Source organism: Dendroctonus ponderosae, unplaced genomic scaffold, assembly GCF_020466585.1.
Source record: "Dendroctonus ponderosae isolate FM_Combo_2020 unplaced genomic scaffold, Dpon_F_20191213v2 Dpon_F_20191213_6, whole genome shotgun sequence".
Taxonomy (NCBI): Eukaryota; Metazoa; Arthropoda; class Insecta; order Coleoptera; family Curculionidae; genus Dendroctonus; species Dendroctonus ponderosae.
Window position 1 is genome coordinate 1,939,088 of NW_026018814.1, and position 11,152 is coordinate 1,950,239.

Consider the following 11,152-nt stretch of genomic DNA (forward strand, 5'->3'; position numbering starts at 1 on the left):
AAGCAGTTGCAGGGGATTGCTCAACAAAAAAATGGACGGACAGGTAAGATTTCATAGAGGAACAAAAAGCTCCATATACGCCGCTCATTTAAAATATTCAAGGGTATTTTACAACAGCGTCCCATGAATACTTAATTCGATTTTAAAATTCTTTTTGATGGCTTTCCTCTGGCAATTTTGCAAAGCAACTGCAATTTGTTTGTGAGTTCTGTGGTCGATTCTCTCATAAAAAAATTATTACGGACCCACACACTCTGTATAGGCTTCCTCTTGCCGACAAACATTGGAAATTATTAGCAGTTGGAACAGAGAACAAATATGCCCTTTATATTTTGTTGATTAAATCCATTATTCCGGCATAAATCAAGCGCATTTTCCTGGGCTACCGTGAAATCCCTATGTGAAGGATCAATTGGGATTTATTTTTGGCTGGAAAGGTTTCCTACTAAATAAACGGGAAATCCGGGATCTAAAACAATCCCGGGCTATGTTTCATTTTTCGGATACTTAAGAGTCGTGGCAGGAATACGGAATTTAACTATCCATCGCAAGTTTTGTCAGGACTTGGAACCTAAAAAAAGTATCCAACAAATGATAGGCTCAAAACTAATTCGTTTTTCCAGAAAACTGGCGCTCAACAGTTTCTAATCCCTTCGAAGCAGGCAGCGTGGAAAAAGCCGCAAGAAAGATTAAAGCAAGGCAATAATATATTTGACGGATTTTCATTGAATAAGAACGGCCAAAACCCCTTAGTCCTAATGTGTTTCCGATGCTGTCCGAGATTCTGGAAACCCCGAAAAAAGTTCCATTGCAGCTGCTGCTTGTGGGATTTACTGTTTCATGAGAGAAACTGGGTTTATGGATATATGAGACAATGGCTTTATGGCTTTTCTTCTATTATTTCGAAATGAGTTGCTTTGAAGTATTGGCAATTACTCTACAGTAACAAATTGCAAATAAATAATGAAGGGACAATGGAATATTAGGTAATAAAATGAAGAAAATTTGGGGTCATTTTTTTGCTTTAAATTGCTGTCGAATTGCTTCTTTTCTTCTAGTTAAACCGTAGATTTCTCTTGCAATTTCTTCATAGTATGCAGATATTTGTAATGAATTCAGCCCCGCAATTACGGGCATTGTTCGGGCAAGGTGGGAGCAACAATTGAGCAGAAGTCCCTCAAATGCTTCATAAACAATTTCGCATTGTTGGGCAACAACTAGGGGACAATTTGCCATTTTTTTGCCATTTGCAGGCACCGTGGAAAAAGCCGCAAGAAAGATTAAAGCAAGGCAATAATATATTTGACGGATTTTCATTGAATAAGAACGGCCAAAACCCCTTAGTCCTAATGTGTTTCCGATGCTGTCCGAGATTCTGGAAACCCCGAAAAAAGTTCCATTGCAGCTGCTGCTAGTGGGATTTACCGTTTCATGAGAGAAACTGGGTTTATGGATATATGAGACAATGGCTTTATGGCTTTTCTTCCATTTTTTCGAAATGAGTTGCCTTGAAGTATTGGCAATTACTCTACAGTAACAAATTGCAAATAAATAATGAAGGAGCAATGGAATATTGGGTAATAAAATGAAGAAAATTTAAAAACCAGCTTTATAAAGTTGCAACTTTTGCCATTGCAATGGGAAAAGTTTCAAATGGATGACGCCATTACCGTTATCAGCACTTAGGGCTTTAAAGACTTGACCTGACATTAAAATTCCCCTCACCACTTCTAGGGAATAGTTCTTTGCAAATACGGCTTGAGTCCATTGTTATGAAATAGATTTTCGAACTTGGCCACTGCGTAAACTGCTCGAAACTTTTCCAATTATCAACGGAAATTGATCGGCAAAGTTTGGCACTCTTTCTCATTTAAATTAATTTGTTCGCATGCCATATCCATCAGGATGGTGGCTGGAACAGTAGGATATAAAGACTACTGTATTCGACAATCAAACATTATTACTGGCTGCAGTAAAGACGTGGAATTATGGCTCAATTCTTCGCTCTCCAGTTTTATCACCAATAAAAACAAACCTAATAATATCAGAGGTCGACTGTGTACATACAGCCGTAAAAAAGCAAACTTGTCAAATTCATGGAGCCATTGAAGATTTTATGGAGATCCTTTGTTGGAGATTAGTTCAGGCATGCAACACACAACCAGTTTTATCAATAATTTTTTAGGATTACCTCGCAAGAAATCATCCAAACTAGTTGCTAGATCCGATCGGTTGGCAGCGAACTTGGATAACTCTTATGAATCCGAATAATTGAAAAGGGTCCAACCGTTCCTCGGAAACTTCCAGGAATCAATAGACGCTGATACAAGTGAAAAAGTTTCGATAAGTTCATCCAGCTGGAGTTCCGGATATAACTTTATCGCAGCGAATAGCGTGCCACTTTAAATATCCAGGTGGACAACAATCCAAATTAAAAAAATAATTGGGGTGCGCTGACATAAAATATTCACCACCTAGCCCGAAGCCTGGATCAATAATATCAATGCCTGGAAAATGTCCAGGTGTATGTAAACCCTCGGCCAAACCATGTGCACTTAATCGAAAGGATGTTACACAAACTTTCCCCCAACACACAGCAAAAGTTCCATTCTTTGTAAACTAAGAAAAAATAGTTTAAACACCAGCACCAATTTGATTTTATCATTTAACTGTATGCAGAGGAAGATTTTCAATTAAGGGAAAGCCATGGTTAATGTTTAAATAAAGCCTGCTGCCCAGCCGTATAATGGGGGGTCACTTCTCAGGGATTTGCAATATTTAACTAGGCTTTGCCTTTGTCAGAGGCTGGTTTGCTGGGATTACATGGGTGGACTCTACTTAATTGAGGCTCTACGTGAGAGTAGAGCTAATTGCTAACTACCCACCTACATCATCCCTACTGCCAAGTAAGTTCACATCCTTTGAGCAGCTACTCAGCAAAGTTCTCGATAGTTTTCATAAAAAGCTTGTAGTAAAATGGAAGCGTAATTACTACTTCTTCTATCTGAACATGCCAGCTACTCGTGCTTGTGAAACGTTAAGACGAGATTCTTTTTCACCAGGTTCCATTTAATCCATCAGCTCGATAGGCAATAATTTTTTCACAAATTGAAAAATAAGCAATTTTATGTCAGGCGGTGAAACGACTGCGTTATCAGTAAAATATTACAAGTTTGCGGCAAATACGTCAGCCAAGTAGCAGATAGCGACAGCGCTGATAGCTGCCTGAAATGGAGAATGGAGGCGTCATTTGCTGCGACTCCTTCAGCATTAAACGGAAGTTCCTGTAACTTTTGCTGCCTCTCAACGCGACATTCTTATTAATTTTTGGCGCATCTTATGGCAATTTAATGGCGTTGGTGAGTGGAGAATTTACGCGATTCCCTTCGGATTCTTTCCTCCAAATGTTCTCATTTCAAATTGTAAATAACATCTTGCTTACTGGCGAAGAAAACGTAAGTTTAATTGCAAATATTCAAACTCCTAATTGGCTCCTGTTTGAAACAAGCAAAGGCAAATTGCAAAATTCTAGTTTTTATCAGATTGCCCACTTAAAACTTTAAATTATCTTCTCAAGTTGGGGTGGTTGAAACGGCTGAAAAAATATGCAAGTTTGTAGTTTGCCGCAGAAATGTTCCAGAGATTGGCGCAGTTGAGTAAATGGCAGTTTCATCGCGCCTCTGACACTGTGAATCACAAGCTCATAAATTCGGGCAAATTTAATTAATGCAAAAGCTGACCAAGGGCTAATCCCTGGAAAATATTGGCAAACTAGACGGTGATCCGGATTGCATTCAAAGTGACTGAAAACAAATTGGTTTGCGCATTATTCGATATGATCATACCGATGAAGATGACGAAGTGATTGAAATTGGAGATTTTTCAGTTTAAACTCTCTAAAGTTTCCAATAAATTAATGCGTCCATTAGAGCACGCCGTTATAAATTGCCAGCAATTGTACACGTTAGGAGAATGGATAAACATCATCCATCACTTAATTTTGTAGTGGAGAACTGAAATTGTGTCACTTTGCTTACCTCGTCGTCAAAAGGATCGTGGTCTGCCATTGTGTCCAGCTGGTGCTTTCCTTTGCGCTTCTATAAATCTTCGGGACCGAACAAAGCGACGTTATTTTGACGGTGAATTTTGGAAAATTGCGGAAATTGCCGAGTGCATACTGTCAGCTAAAAGAGCATTTACTTATTCGGGCTATTCGGTTTCAATCTCGCTAAAATGACTTGCCCTATTCATTAACAGTGGCGTGTTCTAAAAGCTCAGTTATAGCGTTTTATATGTATCTACTCTGCCGCAATCTACAGATCTGGGCCATAAAAAGTGCTTTATTTACCCGAATTTACTATAAGTTTGCGGGTAAACACCTTGATGGAAATAACCCTTTTCCAGATTAGACTGCTGGGACACTTAATGCTCCATTAGAGAATCAAACATGCTGAATATTTAAAGAGACAATTTTGTACACGGCAATTTCACGCTATTGAATTCCTGGGTAAATTTGTTTCAATTTTATTGCTGACTTCATTTAACGGCGGTCCAAATACGGCAACTTGCACAAGATCTGCAATAAAACAAGATTAATTAAGAAAAAGTATAAAATTTTACAAATTTCTTACAAAACTATTAGCTGGAAACAAAATGTGAAAATGCAAAACCAATTTTTACGGGTTTCCTAATTAAAACATTCGATAACAATGGGTTCGACTAACAAGAAACTGGTTCTTTTATCATCATTTCAATGGACATTCATTTGGGTTTCTTTATGGAAAATTCCGCAAAATTTCTCTTTTTTTTCAGCTATTAGAGTTAATTTCCATCATCATTCATTTCACTAATAGCTATCGATTGAAATATCATCCTTAATATAAACACTATCGGTCATAAAATAATAAACCATGAAATCTATTACAACGGGCCGCTAAATCGATATATTATTCTCAATGTCGTCATTGGAAGCTCTGTTTGGGATTTTAGAGCAACTATCTATCGTGGCTTGATAGATTCGATATTAGGGACTTGAGGGTGGAAAAGCGAAAAAATGGCCATAAGTTTATATATAATTTTCGCCAGAACCAGATGCAGTTCAGGCTGGGGAAATTTATGTTTTGGAAACAGTCTGGTATTCAATAACGAGAATTAAATTGTAGAATAAACCCTTATTATCGACGTGAAAAATCATCCAATTTTAACGGTTTCTTGTATCGTGGTTCTGAGCCCGTGATTGATCAGCGCGGAAATTTTTCGGTTGGAGATTAATTGTGTTTGCCTTTTTATTGAAGCAAACAATTCTCGCTCCTTTTGTGCAAATTCCCCCTTAAATCGTATCTCTTCGGTTTAAATCTCATTATTTCATTGAACTATGAATGCCAGGAAAATTTCCTCCAGCTGAGGAATCCATAATATTTGGCTAATTCGCTTACATACCGAATGCATAATAGCTAATAACGCTTGCTGCATTAAGATCGGGAACTGCAGCCAATTTCTGGATTTTAACGGCTTTACTGGCCATATAACTGATTAGAAGTTCATTATTAACTTCCTGGTTTAGTGCATGTGAGTTATAAGCTGAAAGCTTGAAAACTGCATGGGCATTCCAAAGGAAAATAGCAAAACAATGACTGCGACATTTTCTTGCTGCGTCGCTTTTGTCGCTGCTGTTTTATGCTAATTAAGTTTTATGCTATTTCTCCACTCGAGCTTAATGAGCAAAAACTTTTAATCTTACTTCTACTACACAGAATGAAACATATATACACTTTATCAAAGCTTATCTGAGTATTATTGAGAAACGTATTGCTTAAAATTCTATTCGCTGTTATTTCCTTTCCTTTGAAGAGGCAAAGCCGATTAAAAAAACCTTTTATCTACTGTTCCAGTTAGGCTCTATTATATCAAACGCTCTTTAAAAGGTTCTTATTGTGTACAACATCCACATATTGTAAGATGTTTTGCGAAACGCCGAGCCATCATCTCTTTTAACCAATGAAAAGAAACTCGAGATTTTAATGCTTCACTTGCCTAGAGAAAAGTAAATGATCGGGAAGTGTATTTTGGTCATATTTTTTGCCTTCGGTTTATTTACTATAGGTTTAAGCAGCGTTTTTTTGGTATAATCGCTAAAGGCAATTTTGAGAAACGTTTGTTGATGCTTCTGAGTGTTATTTTTCTTTCATTGTCCAAGTCAAGATTTTTGTAAGCTCGCCGTATCAATGTTGTGGGTCGAGAGACAGTTTGCAACATTTTGCAGCGTTTTTCGTAGGAACAATCTAGAAATTGTTAGCCAACGATCGGTAGCGACTCAAAAGGCTACCAACTTTACTGAAGTTTTTCATGATTTTCTTGTGATAAAACTGTAAAAATTACAGTCCGCTCTTCCAATATTTGCTATCAATTTCCCCATCGTTTGTGTACCCATAATACGAAAACCGATCTCGCCTTTGCCATCCCCCGAATCAATACGCTCGCAAATACGTTGACATTCTTTTCATTCAGAAAGTGGACAGTCGAGAACCAATTTTCCTTTGGCTGCTCTATTTATTTTATGGGGCTTCTCCATTCGATAACAGGTCTTCGGCAAAGCGATGGCCAGTCTTCGCGGAAAGGTTAAACTGGTTATTTATTCGGTCGAATGCGGGCAAAACGGGAGAAAAAACTGTACGAACATTCTCCAAAAGCCAGAAATATTTACTTAGCCATTTAGCAGATCATGGAATTAGCATTTCTTTGATAGCTGCGGCAGAATGTAATGCTGGGGCCCATTTAGGCGAAACAATTCGACTTTGCCGGCTTTTCCCAGATTACTGGGGTACTGGAGCGAGAAATACTGATTAATATTTGCCTTTCAGCCCAAGATCCTTTGAAATCTTTGCAAGTCATTCCTCGACATTACCAACGATTCATCGGCTATTTTACGGGATTTTCTGCAATAACTAACAACAATTTACGTCTTAATCCTTATTTTCCGTAATCTTAAAATCCCCATAAATGTATCAAGATTCTTACACAGATACGTGCAATGGGAGCCAACAAAGCGAAGCAGCTTTAAGTGTTTTAAGTTTGCGACCCAAATGGCAACATTTATGGCGTTTCACTGCTGAAAGCAATTTCCAAAACAAATGTAAATAATAGAGTAAACACAGTTCTAAAAATAGAGCGGAACACTTAAGGGCAGCCCTTTTACTTTTATAGAAATTTATGGACGATTCGATATCCATTAGGACGAATGTCACGTAAGGTCTTTCGCTATGGTTAGGCAGCAGCAATTAATGGATAATTCAAATATATTTATGGGAGAGCCAAGGGGAGGCTTTAAACAGATTCTTTTACACTCAGAAGTATTTTTTAAACAGCTTCCAAATCTTCTGTAAGCTCATTTACGGTTATCGTCCAAGGGTAGGAAAACGCCAACCAGATAATGTCACCTCTGACCAATAGCAGGAAGATTAATGACCAGTATAGATTTCAAATTAAATAGATTTGTCCCATTGGGCCGAAGAGGCATGATTCATAAAAAAACATGCTTCTCCAGGCATTTATCATGCGATTGAAAACATCACAAAATCGCATTCAGTCAATAGATTACGCTGATTCAACAGTCTGAAGCGACGAGGAGCCTCATTAATAATAAAGTTAACAATCGCCTGCTATTTTAATCCCTATAGAGTATGTGCAAGGATAACTGGACTGTATTGATTGCTAAGTGATTGATTAGCGTTTGCAGATAAAACTAAATAGAAAGTTCTGGGAATTTATTTCCAGTCAGTCAAACTGTGCCAACTGAAATACTTGAGTTAAACAAGGCAAACATGCAAAGCTGTGTATTGGAAAGTGACGGCACACATTCGTCTGTCAGTCAAAAGGTTGTGATTGGTCGATAGGAAATATGGCTCCGCCTTGATTGCCTTGCGTCTTTTTCTAGTGCACTCATTTGAGAGTCTGCCTTGCTCCACTCAAGCATTTTATTCTACAGGATGTAAATGAACGCAAGTTAAATATATACAAATTTCGCCATAATTGCTTACTCATTAAACAACAAAATTCGCAACGGTAAATCGATGTTTTAATATTAAAGTTTCCAATTATTTTGGTTAAAGTGAAACGCGATAGCTCATAATTTGCCATTAAAACAAATTAATTAGTAGTTTATCAAATGGACAACGAGTTCCAGCTAATAATAATCGATTTAATTGGCTGTAAGTTGGGGTCATTTTTTTGCTTTAAATTGCGGTCGAATTGCTTCTTTTCTTCTAGTTAAACCGTAGATTTCTCTTGCAATTTCCTCATAGTATGCAGATATTTGTGATGAATTCAGCCCCGCAATTACGGGGATTGTTCGGGCAAGGTGGGAGCAACAATTGAGCAGAAGTCCCTCAAATGCTTAGTAAACAATTTCGCATTGTTGGGCAACAACTAGGGGACAATTTGCCATTTTGAGCAAACCGCAAACAGGTTCGGAATTAAAAGCATTTTCAACCAAAAAGTGTGAGGAATTTGATCTGCTTTAGAGCCTGCCAATAGCACAGCTTATGTAACAAAGTCTTGATAATTTCAATTTTTGTAAACATGAAAACTTTGTTGGTGATTTTGGACAGCAATTGGCTTTAATGACTGCCATAAGTGCTGGTCATCATCATTTTAAACCCCGATAGTAATTTTGTAAAGAACCGGCAATTGTGAGGCAATGGAGCTGGAAAATTGGAAAATATTCAGATTTTTAGAAAATTAACTTTCAACCCTCTGGAAAAAATCGACAGTCAATAAATTGGCATTTAAACATTATTGCAAACTCCATCAATTGAATGTTGCTCAAAGTGAGGCCTAAGGGTCCTAAAAACAATTGTGTCTAATAAATTATGAATAAACCTAGACATGTGATAAAATGAACAATTTTCTCCAATGGAGAAAATTCGGTTGTAGTTTTGCCTGCAAACTTACCGAACTTTTCACGTGATAGAGCTCATTTCTCGCACGTAAAGAGTGAGGTTAACAGGTATTTCACTATCCAGAGTTGGTCTGGATCGCGTTTGTCCTGCTGGAGGAAACGCGAGTTCAGCACTATCGATACGGTTGCCACACTGGCTGGAGCCCTGATGAGCTTTTCGCATGCGCTTTTCCGCAATATTGTCCTTTCCTCTCAGATGAGAGTCTGCTGTATCGCTCTCTTCACCTGAGCTCCAGCTAAAAACTCCAACATTAATGCAACTGGATCCATAAGATATTCACATTATCCATATTCCGGAGTATTGTTTCAGTTCAACCAGTTTTCCTCCGGTAGGTACATTTAACATCTACATATTTGATCTTCTGCAGCGGGAAGCTTCTGCATGGAGCAATTTCGAGATGCATAGAATTAGGCTTTTGGTCAAATAGATTGAAGTTCTATTTGTTTGTATGAAAGTGGTGCACAGATAAACCATTCAAGTCAGTTCAGTAGAAGTTTGCGAGCAAAATACTCCTGCGGATGCAAGCAGCTCGTGGTGGTGAAACGTTTCCCCGACCGATTGACACCCCGACAAACTCCCCAGTTTCAATTCAGAAAGAATCCGAAAACTTTTCCCCCTAAAACGACCGTTTGACTTCAATTATTGAGAATAATGAAACCTCAAACCCCCGGAAACTTTTGGTGGCTCATAAATCTTCAGCCGCCAAATGAAAGGATAATAGTGGCCCTACAAGAGTACGATGAAGGTTTGATGAGGATGCAAACCCAAAATCAATTTGCTTAATTAATTTTCTCATGCAGTTTTCGATCCGTAAGCACTTCATGCACTAATGAGAACATTATTTGTTGAAATTGCGACAAACAAATGGCGCTATGCAGTTAATGTCATTATATATCACATCGAACAACGGCTGCTGCTCAACTCTGGTTATATAAGACACAATCTAAGAGGGTTGCTTTTACTAAGATCAATTACGGTTTTACGAGGTGCAATTAAACAAGGAAATGTGCTCCAGCCTATGTATATCAACATTTATGCAATCAATCGAGTTTTGGAACAATTGCAAAAACCCCAGGAAAGGAGAGGAACGGAATGGAAAACTTTGGGAAATCTGCTGTTGAAGTAGGAAAAGTCAAGCAAATGATCGATAATCTCGAAGAATGACGCTGAATTGAAAGGGTTGAATTAAGCTCGGAGGAATCAACGTCAAATTCACGATTTTCTCGGGGTTTATTCGCAAATTAAGACAATATTTGCCCGATTCGTGGGTGGAGCTTTAACCCTTTAATGACGACAAAGGTTCAAAGCTTCATGGCATTGAAATTCGCAGGTCAATGGCATCTGGAATAAATTCAATGCTTTACAATATTTCAAATTGATGAATTTCTTGTTCGGGCTAAAGTTTGCCCCCGCACTACAAAAATTTATATTACCACTAAGCTGCGTTAACGCCACTCCTGCAGGCGGGTTTATTTCTTCGAAAATTCTGCAAACTGCAAAATGTTTTATCCCCTGCTTCCTTTCGGAAAAAATCCCGCAGCTTTTGGAATGTTTCCAGTTAAAGCTGAAAGGAGCACTTTCGAAAATTCGAGGCCATTATTAAAAAGTTGCGGTGTATGAGTATTCTCGCGGTAATGAGAACTCGACTAAAGAAGGATTTTTAATTAATCAATGTTTCCGTTCTGTAGTGGAGCGGTTTAGAGGCTACACTGCAATTTTAATGTTCCACTTAGCTTATTGCGCAAACACTAATGGGAAATCCATCTCATAAAACTGGCACGCATTTTATTAATATGGATAATAAATGTTAAGGGAACTGAATCTGTAGTTTGCTGCTGTCTTATGTGTTGGAATGGATTAGAGTGACATCCAGCAACTTAATCAAATGAGGGAACCGATGCTTAATCCATGTTGGAAATAGTTAGAAACTTAAAACATTTAATAACCTAGTTGGGCATAATGAATCATTGTCGAAACTTAATTAACACATACGACTGAGTTCTGGAAAGCGCTGGATGCGAAACTCCGGAGATAACGAACGGGATGATGAGTCTACCGTCTATTTTCCAAACTATGAGCTTCTGAAAGTCGCTTAGAGCGAACAATTGATCGGTCAAATTCGGAGTTGGCTTCCAATTCATAACAAGTTGCAAGCTAGTTGGTGGAACACACGAAATCCATTATACTTACTAAAA

General features: G+C 38.1%; 1 protein-coding gene across 1 annotated transcript in view; it reads right to left on the reverse strand.

The window, feature by feature from the left end:
• The window catches only part of LOC109536416 (inactive dipeptidyl peptidase 10), a gene marked incomplete in the record, with an annotated part of 29,733 nt that extends 20,657 nt beyond the window's left edge, over positions 1-9,076 (reverse strand). The window contains 3 exon segments of the mRNA XM_048667311.1: positions 4,038-4,105; positions 4,536-4,576; positions 8,950-9,076. Coding sequence (XP_048523268.1) covers positions 4,038-4,067 — 30 coding nt within the window.
• Positions 9,077-11,152: the final 2,076 nt, after the last annotated feature.